This window comes from Gastrolobium bilobum, unplaced genomic scaffold, assembly GCF_033153095.1.
Source record: "Gastrolobium bilobum isolate Gb01-03AN ecotype WA unplaced genomic scaffold, APGP_CSIRO_Gbil_v1 utg589, whole genome shotgun sequence".
Classification (NCBI taxonomy): Eukaryota; Viridiplantae; Streptophyta; class Magnoliopsida; order Fabales; family Fabaceae; genus Gastrolobium; species Gastrolobium bilobum.
In genome coordinates, this window is record NW_026898229.1 from 268,963 (window position 1) to 288,511 (window position 19,549).

At 34.3% G+C, this 19,549-nt stretch overlaps 2 protein-coding genes across 3 annotated transcripts; one reads left to right on the forward strand and one right to left on the reverse strand.

The window, feature by feature from the left end:
* Positions 1-1,041: 1,041 nt before the first annotated feature.
* Positions 1,042-5,204, forward strand: LOC133314027 (mitochondrial arginine transporter BAC1). Of its 2 annotated transcripts, none has more exons than XM_061515452.1 (9): positions 1,042-1,354; positions 2,078-2,167; positions 3,367-3,468; positions 3,658-3,762; positions 3,849-3,947; positions 4,016-4,204; positions 4,317-4,415; positions 4,578-4,713; positions 4,798-5,204. In XM_061515452.1, exons 1-8 carry the CDS (start codon positions 1,256-1,258, stop codon positions 4,710-4,712), a joined length of 918 nt encoding a protein of 305 aa, XP_061371436.1. In that variant the 5' UTR covers positions 1,042-1,255; the 3' UTR covers position 4,713; positions 4,798-5,204. The 2 variants fall into 2 exon arrangements, with proteins under 2 accessions (XP_061371436.1, XP_061371437.1); XM_061515453.1 differs by having other exon boundaries at positions 4,982-5,204.
* Positions 5,205-8,519: 3,315 nt separating this feature from the next.
* LOC133314026 (squamosa promoter-binding-like protein 3) lies at positions 8,520-10,888 on the reverse strand. The gene is made up of 2 exons (XM_061515450.1): positions 10,487-10,888; positions 8,520-8,864 (listed from the first exon to the last, which is right to left on the reverse strand). Exons 1-2 carry the CDS (start codon positions 10,861-10,863, stop codon positions 8,756-8,758), a joined length of 486 nt encoding a protein of 161 aa, XP_061371434.1. The 5' UTR covers positions 10,864-10,888; the 3' UTR covers positions 8,520-8,755.
* Between the last annotated feature and the right edge of the window lie 8,661 nt (positions 10,889-19,549).

Below are 19,549 nucleotides of genomic sequence, written 5' to 3' on the forward strand. Positions count from 1 at the left end.
TGGAGGGATTTTAGATTTCATGCCTTGAGATGGTAAAGAATAGCATGAAATATGTACAAATGTCTATTAGGTGATACTATAGACTTGGAGAGGGGTGTAATATCCCATTATGCAACAAAACAGGGTTGTTATGCTCTATGCCCAGGAGTAATCAAATAGGTAATCGATTACTGCCTTGACAGAAATGAATTTTGAGCCACTGTCTTGAAAGTAATCGATTACTTTCAGGAAATAATCGATTACTTTTCGGGCAGCAATCAATTACTTGAGAGCATATAATCGATTACTTCCTGTGACACTGGCGTAATCTGTTACTCCTCGTGTTGTAATCGATTACTCATGCTTTGTTAGGCCTAAATCAACGTTTAATGAGTTATGATGTCTAAGTTAATGATAATGGACCTTAGGGGAGCTATATTAATTAATCATAACATGATATAAGGTCTTAGAGTAATTAATCATTGTAGATAGCTTAGTAAAAACTTATGTCAATTAAATGTGAAATGTCTAAAGGAAATGATAGTTGATAATGAGTTTAAAACTATGCCAGCTGCTTACCAAAAAAAAAAACTATGCTAGCTTATGAGAGCTTCATGGTTGTTGATATTAAATTAATTTAGGATGTTCCGCACAATACATGAATTATGATTAAGTTCTTGAATTATTTGAATACAAAATTATTTATTTAGCGGAAAAGAAAAAGAAGTGAAAGAAAAATTCATCCTAATTTGAATTTAATTACTTGATTATAACTGCACTTAATATTATATATAATAATAAAAAATTGATTTTAGAACGGATGTTACATTAATAAATCATAATTATTAAATATAATAATCGATCAATAATAAAAAATAAATGCAAGATCTTCTGTTAAACTAGTAAACCATCAGAACGCCGAAAAAGCCAAAGGTCTCATCAATTTTTTTAATTTTATTTTTTAAGAAACACTTATCTTTAATTTTTTTTTTTTTTTTTTTTTTTTTTTTTATAAAAGAAACTATAACCTCAAATTTTATATTTGCTAGTGGCTTTGCGATGTCCCTCGTCGTTGTTTGTCTGAGACATCAACCTCAGTAACCTTAAAATCTACGTCTTTCAGGCGACCGCGGCATTAACGCTTGCACATTCTGGCGGTCAACGATTCGAACACGGAGAGACTTAGCGGGTACGAGGACACCCACGACGTAGTTCCTATGTAGCTGTCAACTCCAATTCTATTGCTCCAGTGAGTGAGTGAGTGAGAGAGAGAGAGATGGAGGAAATTTCAAGTTCAGGTTACAAGGATTATGTAGCAGGCTTGCTCGCTGGCGTTGCCGCTGTAGCCACTGGCCACCCCTTTGACACCGTGAAGGTTCAATTTTTATCAACTGTTCTGAATGTGTTACCTTATCCCTTTCACCACACTCTCTTTGGTTTACTTCATTTTTTTTTAAAGGGTTTGAGAGATTATTTGATAATTCATAATTGTCCCTATCTGCTGAGTGTCTCTGCTGTTCTGCCTAGTGTTCGTTTAGGGAGTTTGAAAACTTGGTGAATATGGAAAGGTTTTCATTATCACTAAAAATAAAAGGGGGTGCTCTTATTTTCAATTGTCCATTATTTTTTGTCCCCCCTATTGTAATCAAGTGTAAGACAATTTACATCCCAAATTTTCAACAGGGCCATTTTTCTTTTCCATTTTTACCAAGCAGACACTTAATATGGTTAGTGTTATAGAGTTTTTTCATTGTTCATGGTTGATCGATCAGTTTAAGATTTTTTCTCTCTACTGTGTATGTCAACTTAAGTGTGTATGATATGTTATTTTGAGTTATGATAAACATGAGCATTTCTTTTAACCCTTGCCCTACCTTCCCCCTCTAAAAGAAAAGGTTCTTCTTTTTTATCATTTTCTTTTGTCCACGATCTTCTACTATGTTTTTATCTATCATACTTATATCTATTTTAGGTTCTTCCTTCCATGTTTCTTGGTGACTTCAGAATAGTTTTTATTGTGTTTAATTATATATTTAATTATTATCTACTTTTAAATTTTAGCTTATCTGTAAACTTTTTTTTCTTCTCCATTTATCAGGTGAAGATGCAAAAGCACAACACAGAAGCACATATGATTCAGTACAGAAGTGCATTGCATTGCACTGCTAGGATATTGAAGACTGAAGGAGTATGTTGACCTTTAACTTCCAATGGATAAAATTAATGGGTTATTCATTCCAAGTCCACACAGGAATATGAAATAATTAATAACGGCTAACTTGAATCAGTGCTGGTTAATATCCTTTCTTGTGTACTGGTCAATTTTAGTTTATCACAATGTAGGCATGTAGAGTAGTGGGGTCATTTACCTGATTGATATTGTTTCATCTAGTTATTTAGATTGGAAATTCTATAAATTATGAGACTATCACGTCGTCTGATATTTGTATTCTTTTTCTGGAGTCTGGTTGTTGGTGCACACAAAATGTTGTTTTGGGAGCTATCTTCCTATAGAAGAAAGGATGTTATGTCTGAACTGGAGATTATATTTCATAGAAGCTAATGATTGTGACATATTTTGTTAATTATTTGTAAAAATCTGGCAAGAACATCACTTGTTCTGTAAATGCAACAGGCAAATATGTCCAATTGTTACATTTTCTCTTTTTTGCTATTGTGATGCTTTCCTTTCAAGTGAAATTGTTTCTCTCTCCCCAGCTCCCACATCTTGCCTTTTGAATTTTGATTGAAAAAATATAATAGGAAAAAGGTGATACTAAACTTGCCCCCCTTTCATCATGAACTTTTAACTTTTTCTTTTACTATAAATTCTCCCTCCAAAACTGCATAAGCAAGAGGGTAAAGGCTGATTATCCCAAAGCCAAATTTTTAGAAGTTGGTTTTAACTTATATATATATCTTGTATAATTGAAGTTGAGGAAGGAAAACTTGGATGATAGGTGAGGTATTATTAAATGTACTTTAATTGTCTTATATTCAATATTGCTAGTATCCATATTCAGTTGTTGTCTGTCAAAGACTAGTTTTCTTAAAAGTTTAAGTTGTTAGGTGGAGATCTATGAATGATTTTTTTTTATATATGACATGCACCCTCACCTGAGCCCATAGACTTTAAGTATAGACAATGCATATACCTTGTGATGAAACTCAATTTAACTATGAAGAATGGGTGTGACATTGTCGAACTTTTGAACTCTTAGTTATAGAGGCTATGATACTATGGTAAAGGCTAACTTTCGTAAAAGCTTAAGCTGTTGGGTGGAGGTCCATGAATAATTTTATATCTCTAATAATATGATATGTAATGCTTTGTTTTTATTATGTATTTTTAATTAAAAATGTAATTTAGTACTAACTTTGTTTCAGATCAAAGGACTTTATAGAGGAGCAACATCATCTTTTGTTGGGATGGCTGTTGAAGGTTCACTTTTTTTTGGCTTTTATTCCCAGACCAAACTGTTCCTTCAGGTGTGCATGGAAATGACTTAAATGAAATTTATCCTGATTTGACATTGCACCAATCAGCATAAGTTGTTACGAGATAGAGTAATATAATCTTTTTAATGATTTTGTGGATGTATCTGTTATGATGTATCTTGTATCTCTTAGTGTGCTTTAGTTCATGCCTTCTACTTTTGTTTTTCTCCACTAATCTAGGGTGGTATGCGAAGTGGTGAACCCCGGCCTCAAGTGATAATACCATCTGCAGCTTTTAGTGGTGCCATCAATAGTTTTGTGTTATGTCCAACAGAGCTGGTGAAGGTAAAGCGAACCTAAGGTTTATGCTGCAGTGTCATTGGTAGCTCAGTTTTCTCTAACCATGCCAATTTAAATTTGAACTTCTCCAGTGTAGGATGCAGATCCAAGGCACTGACTCTCTGGTTCTTAAGTCCACTAGATACAGTAGTCCCCTTGATTGTGCCATTAGCACTGTAAAAACTGAAGGGGTGAGGAAATTCTGCAACATTCTGCAACGTCATGATTAATTTGTTATAGCTGATGGAATTCCTTTCAGGTGAAAGGAATTTTTCGTGGAGGTTTTACAACATTGCTTAGAGAATCTATAGGGAATGCTGTGTTTTTCAGTGTATACGAATATGTGCGTTATCACATGCATTCACATACCAAAACTGCTTCACCCAATTACAGCAACCTGATTGACATAGGAATTGGGATTGTTACTGGTGGCCTTGGGGGTGTGGCTGTAAGCATCTTGGCAACTAAGCAAGTTTTTTCTGCAGTGGTGACAACTAAATATGCTATTAACCATACTGAACCTTTTTTTTTTTGGTGATATTTCTCAATTGTTCTAACAGTTTTGGTTGACGGTTTTGCCCCTTGACGTGGCAAAGACTTTAATTCAGACTAACCCTGATAAAAGTTGTTCAAGAAATCCATTTCAGGTCTTGAGTTCAGTAAGCTCTCCTAAACCTTTCAACATCTGTTTCTTTAATTGCCAATCATTTAAAAAAAGGATATCCGAAATAGAGCCGACTCCAACTAGTTTGGGATAAAGGTGGTGTTGATGTTAATGTTGACATACGAAATAGAGAGGCCTAAAGTAGTTTTATTTGTAGGTGTACAGGAGGGCTGGATTGAAGGGGTGCTATACAGGCCTGGCACCTACAATAAGTCGAGCATTTCCAGCTAATGCAGCAACAATTGTCACCTGGGAGCTAGCAATGAAAATGTTAGGCATTAAGCATGACTGAGGTTTGTTCCTTTAAATTAAGATATGATGACTTTTAATTATCAGACTCATATCAAGTGGTGATTGCTGTTGCATTATTTTTCTAGAGTCTACGTAATTTATGTTGCGGATTATACAACAAAGCTCAAGTTTGCTTTCGTGAAGCCAATGTTACAAACTATATCAGAGTTGGACGAAGAGAAGAATGCTTTTAATAGATTGCATTTTTAGGGAGGAGCTTCTAATTTTTTCAATTTTTGTTTTTGTTGTGTGTTTTATGTACGAGGATAGCATTCAACATTGCATTTGAAGCTGCTTGTTGTTTAAGATTAGAGAGCTTGGAACAAGGGGCCTTGATTTTAGCTGCCTGTCAAAAAAAAAAATTTCCCATCAAATCTTTTGGATAGAACATTTCTATCACTGGAATGAAACAGTAGTTTAGTGTATAAGATGACTGTAAGGACATTCAAGTTAATATTTTGGAAATGGAAGCAGCATGTATGACCAAGTCAAAAAAGTCCACTTTTTTGGACAGTTAGACTGTGCTATCTGGTGCTGCCTTTTTTGGCCTTTCTGCAACTCGAGGTCGATATAATGTGAAAAGTTAGTTACACAAACCTTTTTGGAAGAGGACTCTTGTTTGGAAGAGAAAAAGTGGGGGAGAGAGGAAAAAGATGATTGTGAGTTTCATTCATTCTTTCTTATATATATATAAAAATAAGGGAAGTTATATTTACAACCTCTTACAATCAAATCTTAATCATTGATTTTCATCAATCTGACGGTTATAATTTATTAGGTCACACTTATTAATTAATTATTAATTTTCAATAAATTATAACGTCTAAGATTTGATTGTAAGAGGGTTATAAGTGAAAAAAGGTTGTAAATATAATCTATATATATATATATACATATACATATAGGGTTTAGTGAGTATCAAGTGACTTGATGTAAATTAGGTCCAGTGCACTATATTCTCCCGCGAGAATATAGTGCACAAATTTTTTTGTCTATGTTCTTCCGAGAGAACACCATTGTAATGTTTTTGCACTATATTTTTGCGGGAGAATATAGTCAAAATTCACTTACTGGACAATCTAGTGACTGAATTTTGGATTTTTCGAGATATATATATATATACTCAATTATAATAATTTAACCTCTGCAAGGACCGAGTCTATTATCATCTCATGCAGTTACTTGTTGAAATTTCGGCAGTCTGCGTCTGGCTCATTTATGTTTTTGTTTTTGTTTTTATTTTTTTGTTTTATATATATTCACCGGTTCATCAATTATTATATTAGTCCGGTTTGAATACTATCGGATCCATTCTAAGAGGTGGTTCTCTCAAAATTATTTTCTCCCTCATGTTTTTAGTTCCCTTTTATCTGATTTATTAACATTAACGTTACATTTTTAGTACCTCTTGTCTGGTCCTTAACATTCAAGTTGCATTTTTCTCTTGATTGGTTACCATGGAGCCTCTGTCTTAGATCGTGTACATGTTCGATGATGAATGTTTTAAATTTTAATCATAAAGTTGAGGCAATTAGGTTGGTTTTCTGATTCAAATTGAGTATTTTAGAGCTTCAAATTCTTGGTCGAGTTGCACCTTCATCTCTATGAACCTTGAAAATGGGCTTCTCCCGTTGCTCAATTGAGAGATATTGTAACAAAGAGAGAAAGGGGATGACCTAACACTGATTTTGACCATTAATAAAATAAAATAAATCAAATCTGGGTACAAACAACGGTTCAAATGACCGTAAAAATTTTCAGTGGATAATTCCCTAAATTATAATCCTCAGGGTTGAAGATTATGTGTTCCACATTTCAATTGAATATTGTTTATTTTATGGAACATTTAATTTTACAGCTGATTACTGTTTATGATGAGGATCCTCTGCATTTGTAACCGAAGAGTCTAGTTTTCCATCCAATAGTTCATGTTTAATGAATTATGTATCTCATTGATTTTTTTTTATTAGGTAATAAAATATTTTTAAGGGATGAGATACCTTGTGGTTCTAAAACTGAATATTATCGTCCTTGCTAAAATAAGTATCTCTATATTTCATAGGGGAAGGATATACTTACCACTAAAAAAGTTTACTATCTTTACAATCAATCTAATCTCCGTTGATTTTCATCAATCTAATGATTATAATTTATTGAAAATTAATAAATAACTAATAAATACGATCTAATAAATTATAACTCTTAGATTGATAGAAATCAACGAAGATTAGGTTGGTTGTAAATGTGGTAAACTTTTTTGGTAGTAAGTATATCTTGCCCCTATTTCATATATCAAACTATTCTAAATAAACATTTCATAGCCTAAGGATATGTTTGGAAGGAGGAGAATGAAACAAAGGGACTGGGAGAAAAAAAGCTCTGAGTAAAATAATTGGTTCTTGTTTGGAAGATTTTAAAAATGAGGAAAGGAAAATGAGGGATTATAAATTATAATATAAACATGTAGCCTCTGAACCCTTCTCTACTTTTATTGTAATTTTTTTTTTTAATTTTTTCTCCCCTTTTTCTTCTGTCTTCCAAAAGTATTTTAAGTGTGGTTGCGGCTTCTTAGCATTTAGCTGGGCAGTGGAGCATACCGAGGTGGGCTTTTCATGGCACCCCTCAAGTTAGTACCCAACTGCCCCTTACTTGTATAAGGTGTTTTGGTAGTGATAACCTGAACTCATCAAATAAAAATATTAAAACCCTAAACCCTACCCACCAGTCTGCTCCTATGAAAATTTCAAAATAAATTCATAGTAATTAATAATTAATCACAAACTCAAAGCCAAAGGCATATCTTTTCAAGGGTTGAGGGAGCAATTGCCTCCCATTAATCTTTTTGAATAATATTTACTATTAATTGTATACGACTGACGAATGTCATTTTTAGTTTTCAACGAGTTTTTGAAGAAAAATTCGATGATAATTCTAAATTATCAGCATGATACACACACACATATATATATATATATATATATATATATATATATATATATATATATATATATAGTGTGATATAGTTAAATTAAAAAAATTATATGTATAGTACCACAAGGTGGGTACAAATTGCCAAGTTGTTTTTTTATCATCTTCCCCTTATACAATTCAGACCTTTAATAGTAAAACTTGTACGTTACAAACAAATGCCCCTTGTAGCTTGTTATATGAAGTGAGTGAGGAATGCATGTTTTTTATGTTTGGCTTTGGCTGCAAAGATCTGTACGAAGAAGTGTCCTCTAGCATGAATAATAAACAAACAAAAAAATCAAAAGTAGAAATGAGAACAATATTAAGTGGTATCTATCTATCAATGCACTAATGCACACTTGTGTTTTGGTACCTTTGACAATTTTGTCTAACAATAATTACCCACTATCTTTATTCCTTAGTCTAAGTAACTTATCATAGATAGTCAAATTTGAATACAAATTTTGTCTACAAAGATAAATGCATTGATCTATGATGGATGTGAAGTCTCTAGGCTGAGACTTATAAATCACCCAGTATTTGTGCATATGAAAGAGTGCTGCCATATGCTACTTATACCAAAATTTTATCTCAGTCCACATTACTTATCTAATTAAGTCAATTATATTTTAACAAAATACTGTTACATGCAGAAAAAGAAAGGATATTATCAAATCATATTTGATTGTAAATATTCTTTTAATTTATTTTCATTATTATATTTTTTTTAATTTGATTACTTGCCCTGATCCAATTAAGTTTTGGACATTCAGCAAATAAAATTGAAAAAAAAAAATTCATCAAAATATCAGAGAAAGTAATACTAGTAAATTGAAGAAGTATGCAAAAGAAACCAATACTTTCAAAAGTCATGTGTTCAAGCAAGATCTTAAGGAGTCTAGGTGAAGATATCCTCTCATAAATGTAACTAACAGGAACAATCTCTGCATATAGATTGATAGAAGATAGAGAACATCTTTGGAGAGCAGTAACAGTAATTCGAATATGGCTGGGGATTTTATCAGAATGACATGCTTGCCTCAATGTTCATAAATGTCCATCTCACCAATGAAATCATTCTCCATGATAGTCAAATGTACTTTTGCGACGCCTCTCGTTATGCCCAGCCAAACGCCTTCTACAACTCCTTTTTGAGTCATCAAATTCTGAAAGCTCATGAAATCTAGAAAATTACAAGATTTTGAAGAGAAGTTAGTTGCCACAGAAAATTGTCAAGACACTGAATTAATTTTGTTCCAATGGGGAGCAATATATGCTTTTTTGGTTGATTTATATTACACAAGGGACAGGTTCAAGTCTTCCCCTCGCCTGGAGAAAAAATTTATGTAACTATTATATCAATGTGTTAAAATTATGTTGATGAATGAGTGTTACCCTAAAACATGGGCTTTATGGCCATATTACGATCTTTTACAAAAAAATATTTATTTAATTCATTTTTGAAACAATTATTCCGACAAATGCAATTAATCTCGCACGTTGACCGTACGGTACAAGTCTTGCACGTCAACATACAGGATTTAGTGTCAACGTGGAAGTCCCGCACGATAAACGTATAAGACTCTTGAAGTCCTGCATTACAAACGTACGAGACTAGTCCCATATTACTCTCGTGTAGGACTTATGTATCTATAAGTCTGAAAACCACACAAACCCCCTCATTTTCTCCTTTCATTCATCTCTCTTTGTCCCGCACGAGATCAATATGGGACTAGTCTCGTACATTTTCCGTGAGAGACTTTCATATTGGCACTAATTCCACATAATTAACATGCAAGACTTATTTTGTACGGTTAATCTGTATAATTAACCATATCAGTCTAAATAATTATTTCAAAAAAAAATTAAATTGGAATATATATATTTTTTCTGAAAGATCCTAATACGGTAAAAAAAAAACCCTAAAACATGCATCAACATTTTTAGTAATATTGGTTGATCTGATTAAAATAACCAATGAACCCACTGTGTCTTGTCAACCTAATGGATCATAATGATGACTCCAAATCTAATTGATCAAAAAATAGAAGTTGGATCCATATTTGGTGTTTGGTAAATGCCATCCAGAATAAATCTATCTGCCAAGATCTTGATGTCAGATCAGCCCCTATTTTACTACAAACAGCTGGTCAACTACGATTTGCCTTAGTGAATAATGTTATAGTAATAGAATTGTATTTTTTTTTGGACGATAATAGAATTGGATTTGAAATCATTTTGTGAATGGTTTCTATAACATTGTACAAAATCAGGGTAGTGTTTCTATATCCAAGAATTTTCATTTTGTGAGTTGCTAAATCTTTCTGAATTAGTTTTATATCTTAGATTTTCCATTTTGGGAGTTGCTAAATCTTTCTAGATTATAAGTCACAATCAATAGATTAGTTTATTATAGCTGTGTGTGTTTGGTAGAAGTGAAAATCCCAAAGTAAGAATTTTGGAGGTAAAATTAAACAAAATACATGGAAACAATATATGCAGGGGGTGAGCCTTGGCTCAAGACACAAGATTATTATCCTAGAAATGCATGTCTCGTTTTCACTCCAAAGCACACCCTAATGCACCATTCAAATTGAAGAGAGTTTTGTCCTTAATTTCCTCAACCTAGGGCTGCTTGAAAAAAGAGAAAAAAATATAAAATAAATTCTAATCAAACCTCTTTCCCTCAGCTAGTCAGTACACAGCAAATACTAACCTTCAATAATAAAATGACATGTAAACAGTATAATATATAATCAGATTCACAAAATTCTATTTATTTCAAATAGACTAGGGTTTTCCAACCTGCTACGTTGCTGGCAAAACCTTTGCATCTGTCCTGCAATGTGTACGGATGGAGACTTGGCATGGTACACACAAACCTTATGTCTTCGGTGATACTGCTTACCTTCGCTTAAATCAGCATCACAACTATCTACCTGACAAGAAGGTAACATTGAGCCTCCAGCTTTAGACCCTCTCTTGCTATAGGGATTTTTCACCACTCTCTTCCTCCTTCCATCTTCTTCGAAATCCATCTCGTTAACCTCTTCCTCTTCCTCTGCTCCCTCATCATTCTCTTCTTTGTACCTCAATGTTCTCTTTCTCTCTGACCTGTTTGGGTCCATTAGTTCAGAGAAAGAAAGAGAGATCCAGAAGACGGTTAAGGAGAACAAGACCATATATAAAACCTTGATATAAATAGAATAAAACAATAAGGGTAAAAAGGATGAGAAATGGGTGAGGACCACACAGGGTATGGTACGGGTCTCCATTTCTTTGTTTTCAACACGAGGGTAACAGTAAATGACCCAAACCAAAGTAGCTAGCCTACGTTTTAATAGGTTTGTACAATATAAGAAGACCTATGGAAGACTATAAGGAAACCCTTGTCCCTCACTCTTCTTAATTGCCTTGGACTTTTCTTAGACAACAATTTTGGTGAAGAGAATGATAGCTGAGCAAGTTGATCAACACTTTTATTCCTTTTGGTAAAAAAAAAATGTTACCTTATATGTAGTGGCTCTCAATCATTCAAATCAACTCTTTGAAGGCTCGTTAATTTATTTCCTTCAAGGGTGGCTAGCTTGTCATCACTCCATCACTATCTAGAAAAGAAGAACGGAAAAAATGGAAAAGAAAAGGTTAAAGGTCTACTTCCTCTTTTCAAGTTTGAAATTTTTTTATCTGGTTTTGAAGATCTAATTATAAATTATTACGAAATGACGAAACAAAAATTGAACTGAATACCTTTGTGTACAGGAGAACTCAACATAGCTTTCAAATCTTGATTAAAGAAAAGAGATTAGCTAGAAATAAAAAGATGGCTTCTTCTGTCCACAATGATAAGCAGACATTACTATTCTTACATTTTTTTTACATGGCTAAAGATGTACGAATTTGTACATTATTAACAGAGGAAAAATAATGTAAATTTTTTTTTTAACGTGTGATTGACAATCATTTTTCCTCTTTCCTTTTAAAATGCAATCATGTCAAGACAAAATAAAACCCAACACGTAAATATAATAACAAAACATCAATATTAAGCATCTTGTCTTATATATGTGGACAAAATTTTTCTCATCTAGTAACTAGTTAGCAAGCATGGTAATTAACTAATTATTAGAAAACAACAGAAGTATATAGTAGTCGTTTTCGCTGAGAGGAAAAGGGATGTGGTATGGGTTAAGATTCTATCCTCAACCTGATCATGCATTTGCATTATTGAAAGGAAAGTAAGATATGATAAATTCATTTTACAAGCTTTGGCCACGTGTTACGTACGAATGACCAGGACTATTGCATGGTTTTGGATACTCTAGTTTTCGTCCCTGATGGTTAAAGAGAAATTTAGTAGAGGAATTATTAAACACAAATTCACAATCATTTTATTCAACCTTTGACATCTAAAAAGGATATTTTCCTTAAAAAAAATAATGTATTTTGAACATGATTTATACAATCATACATATATTAAATGTCGAACAAAGTGTTATAATTAAGATGCTTTGTCTGCTTTAGACTTTCTCATTGCTTGATTACACAATTCGTTAACTACTAATTTGCATTTTTGTAAGGAGCCATTTGTTGTGCAACAAAATGGACAGCTAGCCCTATACACAGTTACCGTTCTTATAACATCCACCATATATGCTAGGACAGCCTTTATTTATTATGATTTTTATATTGGTCCCCAGTTGTACTAGGAAACTTACAATATGAAAGTGAGTTTTGTTTTATAGAGTACTCAACACACAAACACAACCTAACCACATACATATAATAGTTTTCAACGTGCATATACACAATGGAGTTAACTGTTTATTCAAACATCAAATTGTGTATATCCACTCAAGACCGACCGCAAAAATAAGCAATAGAAGAAGCTTTTCTGTTGTCCTGCAAAGCAATCTAAAGTAGTTTGTGGGCTTTTTATCAGAGTTTAATTTTTTTGACAAATATTTTATCAATTTAATGCGAAAGATGCATATTCTTGAAATATACATTCAAGTCACGCATGCCCTTGTATGTGACTTGTGCAAAAATCAGTGTAATAAATAAGGCATGTATTCTATTAGTCACGTTCAAGTTGTGCAAAAACACAATCTAAAGTAGTTTGTGGGCTTTTTCATATCAGAGTTTAATTTTTTTGACAAATATTTTATCAATTTAATGCGAAAAGATGCATATTCTTGAAATATACATTCAAGTCACGCATGCCCTCGTATGTGACTTATGCAAAAATCAGTGTAATACATAAGACATGTATTCTATTAGTCACGTTCAAGTTGTGCAAAAACACAATACGTGCCAGACATCCGTCGATTTTTGCACAAATCACACATTGTAAGACTTGGACATGCATTACTAAAATGTGCATCATTTCGTGTTAGATTAATTAATCTTTTCTCAAAAAATTAAACTAGCAAATATATTAATATATAATTAGTTAGATGGGTAAAAATAAAACCGTAGTTTGTGCCTGGTTACTTTACCAATGTTTTATCCAAACACTGTTTCAAAAGTCGCCACTCGCCATGTTCAAATGGCTTCAAATAAAGCATGTTAACCATTTTCCTGTATAACAAGTTGACAAAAACAAAAAAAGCGTACGACTTTTTTCTTATACATTTTTTTACCATATAGAAAAGACGAGTGCATTAAATTTGTTATATTTCATCTTTAAATTATTCATTAATGTGAGCATTTAGGAGTGTTTAAAACCGAACAACCTAAACAAAATTAGGGAAGAAACAAATCGAAAAAATCAAAAAATTAAAAATCAAAAAACTGAAAATAAAAAATGTACTTGAATTAGATCAATTTTCTTTTTTAATCTTAAAAACTAATTCTATTCAATTCAAATTGAAGGTTTAAATATATTTAGAGGGTTTATCCTTTCTCTTATCAGAGGAGATAAAATTATCTCCAACAACCTAAAAATTACATTGTTTGGAGGGTTGAGGGAATTAATGCAGGGTATTTTAGTAAAACTTATAATAGACAATTTCACATACTGGAGACGGACAATGGAAGATCATATCTTTTGTAAGGACATGTATGAGCCCATCCTGATGCTTAAAGGCCGGAGGGGAAGCATGAAAAAGAATGGGAAATCCTAAATATAAAGGTGGTAGCTATGATTAGGAAATATATTAACAAGAGCTTGTTTGAGTATGTGTCTCAGTTCACAAATGCCCACGAGCTATGGACGAAGTTGGAGTCAATAATTCAAAAGAAGACTCACAGGAACAAGGCTCACTTGGTTTGTTGACTTGTGAAGCTTGAATACAAGGACGACATGAGCATGTTTGAGCACCTCAACACGTACAAAGGCATGTGAATCAATTGCTAAAGCTAAAATGAGAATTGATGAAGAGCTCCAAGCTCTATTAATCCTCAGCTCGCTGCTAGAAAATTGGGATACCCTAGTAGTGACATTGAGAAACTCAGCTCCTGAGGGATAATTGACAATGGACATTGTGACTGATAGCCTTCTGAACGAGGAATCTAGAAGAGAGAGACTCGTAACCAATATGGCTGATGTAAACGTTGCTGAAAATATAAGCATATCTAACTTCCGGGGTTGTAGCAAGAGCCAAGGTTGTGACAAGTCTAGAGGTCGTTCAAGGCCAAAGTATGAGTTGATTTGCTTTTATTGTGGGAAGCCTGAACACAAGAAACCTGATCGGCAAACTACGAAGAAAGATTAAAAGAGTGACAATGTGAAGCCATATCAGATAAATCCAAAGAAGAAAAAAGATAATAACACCACTGCGGTGGCTACCAACTCTGATATTGAGATCTTTCGCTTAGGTTAAAATAATTTTTTACATTGCCTATGATGACTGCATCTGGATAGTTGATTCAAGTGCCTCCTTCCACGTCACTCCATATTAATTTTTCTTCTTTTCCTATAAAAGTTATGATTTTAGAGTTATGAATATAGGAAACGAGGTTACCAACAAGAAAGTCAGGCATGTACTTAAGATAAGCCTTAATCTAATCTCAGTGAGAAAGTTAGATGATGTTGGATTAGTAAACAATTTTGGAGTAGAAAATTGAAAGTTAGCTAAGGGTAGTATGGTGTTTGCCCTCGAAAAAATGAAGGATCATTGTATATAATACAAGGGAAAAGAATGACATTAGAGAAGCCAACGTTGTCCGAGATAGACCTATCATGGTGTTGTGGCACAATTGACTCGGTCACATGAGTGAAAAAGATCTTCAAATACTGAACAAGAATGAATTCTTGACCGGGCTAAAGGGATAGATGTTGCATAGCTGCACTCACTGCCTGACTGGAAAGCAGTGTCAAGTTTCATTCGTGAGATCAAATTAGCCCAGAAGACACATACTTAAGCTTGTCCACACTGACATATGTTTCATGTCAGAGAGATCATTCAGTGGGACTCATTACTTTGTTTCTTTTATTGATGATCACTCCAGCAAAGTGTGGATATATTTATTGCGTTCTAAAGACTAGGTACTCGAAGATTTTAAAAAATTCCATGGTATGGTGGAAAGGAAGACTAGCAAGAAGCTAGATATTCTCCGATCTGACAAAAGAGGAGAATATTGTGGCCCATTCAATGCTTACTGTAGAGCGGCAAGAATAAGATTATAGAAGATGCCATCCAAAACACCTCAGCTGAATGGAGTAGTTAATAGGATAAATTAGACTATAGAAGAAAGAGTCTGAAGTATATTGTCCGATATTGGGTTGCCAAAATCATTTTGGGATGAGGTTATCAGAACTACAGTTGACCTGATAAACCATCTAGGCCCTTAGAAGGAGATATTTTGATGAAGTATGAACAGTATGAAAAACATCTTGTAGTCACTTGAAAGCATTTGGATGTCAAGCCTTTTATGCATATCTTAAAAGATAAAAGGGCAAAGCTTAATACGATAACAAAAGAGTGCATATACCTCAGTTCACAGAGATATGAATTCAGATATAGACTTTGGGATCCTATTGATTGGAAAGTGGCGAGAAGTCATGACGTAGTGTTCCATGAAGATGAGACTATAAAAAGATTACAAAGCCCAAAGTTAGGGTTGTTGTTAGTCGTGAAGAACTCGTCCCTCTTGTCTGAGCTGAAGCAGGGGGAGAGAACATTCAAGAAAATGTTGAAAGTAATGACCAACAAAGAGAAGACCCACATATTAAAGGTGTTGAAGAAATACATGATACACGATGAAGATTTTCGGAAGATTGGACCAAGATACACGATGAAGATTTGATCAAGATTTCTAAGCAAGGGCTCAAACTCTATAAATAAAGACTCAGACCCCAGAAACAAATAATCTTTGGCTGGGGAGAATTCTTGGAGGCTCACGTTGGAGATCGGGATTTCGATGGAGTTGAAGACTGAAGACCATTGATCTTCCATCTTCTTCTTCTTCTTTATTGCTTTCATGAATACTTTTTATTTATTTAATTTGTTTAAGCTAACTATGTCTGGCTAGTTTCTTTTTGTAGTTGGGATCACGGACCCAATGTGAATCCTTTATATTTTCTGTGTTGATATTTTATAAGTTAATTAGTTAGTTTGTTTTATTCTACCTGTGTTAATTTTTCATATCCTGTTTAGAACTAATCACTTTAAATTATAGGGTTTTGAGGGTTAGGACTCACAATAGACATATTGGGGTTTTAGTCTGGATAAGGGTAGAATAACAATTTGTGCATGACCTAGCTAGACATATTGGGGTTCATAGGTCCAAGATGAGAATGAAGAGTCAGAATTTCAACCAAAAACACAAATCATACACTCTTCTAGAATAAGATGACCTTCCTCTAGATACCTTCATAACGAATACATAGTTATTGCTGAAGATAGAGAACCCCAGATCTATTACGAGGTCATGACGAGCTCTTAGAAGAAAGAGTGGGAAAAGGCTATGCAAAGCGAGATATAATCCTTGCACGAAAATCAAACTTATGAGTTGATCGAGCTATCTGAGGGAAGATGAGCCCTATAAAATAAATGGTTTATAAAATTAAGCATGAAGAGAACAACCAAAGGTCGGGATACAAAGCCAAAATCGTGGTGAAAGGCTGCAACCAGAAGAAAGGAATAGATTTTGAAGAAACCTTCTCTGCTGTTGTAAAAAAGACTACGGTTCGAAGTGTATTAGTCATGACAACTTCAATGGACTTAGAAATTGATCAAATGGATATTAAGACCGCTTTTCTTAATGGTGTCTTGGAAGAAGAAATCTATATGGAGCAACTTGAAGGGCTCTGAGCTCCAGGGAAGGAAAATTTGGTCTGCCATATGAAGAAAAGTCTTTACGGCTTAAAGCAAGCACCTCGACAGTGGTACAAGAAGTTTGAATCCTTCATAACGTAGTACAAGTTCATGAAGATAGAGACCGACCACTACATATTTGTTAAATAGGCATGAGGCTCGAGACTTTCTAATATTTCTTTTATATGTTGATAACATGTTGATTGTAAGGCAAGATAAGATGAAGATAGCTGCCCTAAAGAAGACGTTGATTGTGTCATTTGCTATGAAGGATCTCGACCCTGAAAAGCAAATTCTTGGAATTAAAAAGAGACAGCCAAAGAAAACTGTAACACCGCGTATATATCCGGTAATTTTATCATACTATCGTATTAAGCTGCGCTTAATTAAAAATGCGGAATATCTTTTTCTTTTCAATTATGAAGTTATTATCATTACCAACTTGCTTATTAATCAATTAATAAAACATCGCCTGTATGCAATTGCAATAAAATAGCTAGCTGAAATACCTCATTAATTAAAACAACAATAAAGTATGTCTCTAGTCACGGAACTACAACACGTAGACCGAACCAACTATCAGTTTATACAACCAAACTCAAAAGTACAAACCACATAGTGGCATGGACAACTCTCATGCTCACCCAAATAAGGCAACAAAGCCCAACAAAAGTCTCAACATCAGCAACATAATAATAATAATGCGGAAAACATAAACAGCATCCAGCCCAGTCATGCTAGCAAATAAGCAGTAAAATCATCAACTAAGCTCTGGCCTCCTGTCGCCAGAGGCATCAGTCATCATACTACCTGAACCTGAAATAAGCATTCCCCAAATGTGGGGTGAGATCTCTAAACAAGAAATCTCAGTAAGGCAAGGGGTCCTTAAGGATCTTCCACCCAAGCTCACTTACATCTGCAATATAAGTTTAAAAGCAGTTCATCAATATCATTTCTGAAACAGTGTAATGCAGCAGATAATCATGTCATGTGTGTCAATACTATTCTACTGGCCAGAAAAATGCAGGAATAAGTATACATTTATTACCCACAATTAGTGCAAGACGCCACTTGCATTCACCCCATATCACCATATCGTATGACGCCACATACTCAGACTTACCGTCAAGATGAAACAACACATGCATATTAAAAGCCATTACACATAAGGCTCAACAGCATTTCAAATATTCAAAGCATGTAACACAACATGCATATAACCATACCCCCATGGGACATGGTGGAACCACAACATGGTTAAACCGAGGACACGAAAGCTTACCTTGCAAGCTAACACCCAAAGCCAAGAGTCCACAGCTCAAAGTCCAAACACAGCAGATTCACAATCTGTTATGGACCAACAATATATCAATAACATGCACCGCAAGCATAAAATATTAAGACAACGCCTTTCCATTACGTTTTACGTCTTAAGGCTTCTCACCAAGCCATAAGCCCTTGATCACTTGATTCTAACTTACATTAATTAATTACAGAAGTTCAACTTCCTCAAACTAGGGTCCACAAACCCATAGATCAGTTCTGGATGAACAGTACGCTACTGTTCCTCGCAAACTCAGAATATCCGGATATTCCTCGGGGACATATCCGGATATCCAATATCCGGATATCTCACAGGCAATATCCGGATATCACTCTGGCAATATCCGGATATCAATATCCGGATATTCCACGACAAATATCCGGATATTTCGCGACAGAATGCAGTTTTTGCATTTCGCGAAGATATCCTTCCAAGGTTCCATTTTTAACACTTTCAAACGTTAAAGTATGCATATTTGTACTGTTTTAGGGTCACACCACTGTTGGTTACTTGTTTAAATCATTAAACATGCAAAGACCCCTCTTTTACTCATCAAAACACATTATCAAGGTTGGTGACACTTACCAAAGTCTAAAACAGAGGCAAAGGGTTGCTCTTGGAGCTCACAACCAGCTCCCAAACTCTGACTTGGAAGAGTGCACGAAAATGCACAACAAGGTGGTTCCTTTCTTCACAAAGATGACCACTTGGAGCTTCAACGACCAAGAACAAAGCCCCAACACTCCAACCCACTAACTCAGCCCCCTCACAAGCTCAACACAGCCACCAACACTCAGAAGCAAGGCCACCAACACTCTCCCAAGGTCACTCTCACTCACACCAAGTGTTTAAGAGAAGAGAAATGAAAGGAAATGGCTTCAAACCCCAAGAATGAAGAAGAGAAGCAAAAAACAGTGTTTGGAAAATCTGGTCAGCCACCCTCCACGCATAGGAGTCTGTTTTCTAGGGCTTTATGCCCTCACATAAGGCTTATATAGGCGGTTAAGTCACTAACACACAGTATTAGCTTTAATTGATACGCTTAGCATTTTAATCCCAAACTCAGGATTATTAAACTACACAATTTTACAAGAATTATCATATTTTTCTTATCATTTCCCGAGCACATTTCCGGTAGGCGCTTTTCATAGCCAGTATCAGTTTCTGGCACCACTTCTTATTATTTTGACTTGAAACTCGTTTTCCAAGTCCTACATATTATTCTAGTAATTATCATGCACTTATTATAATTTTTCGGGATACTTTTTCGGTACGCATTTATAC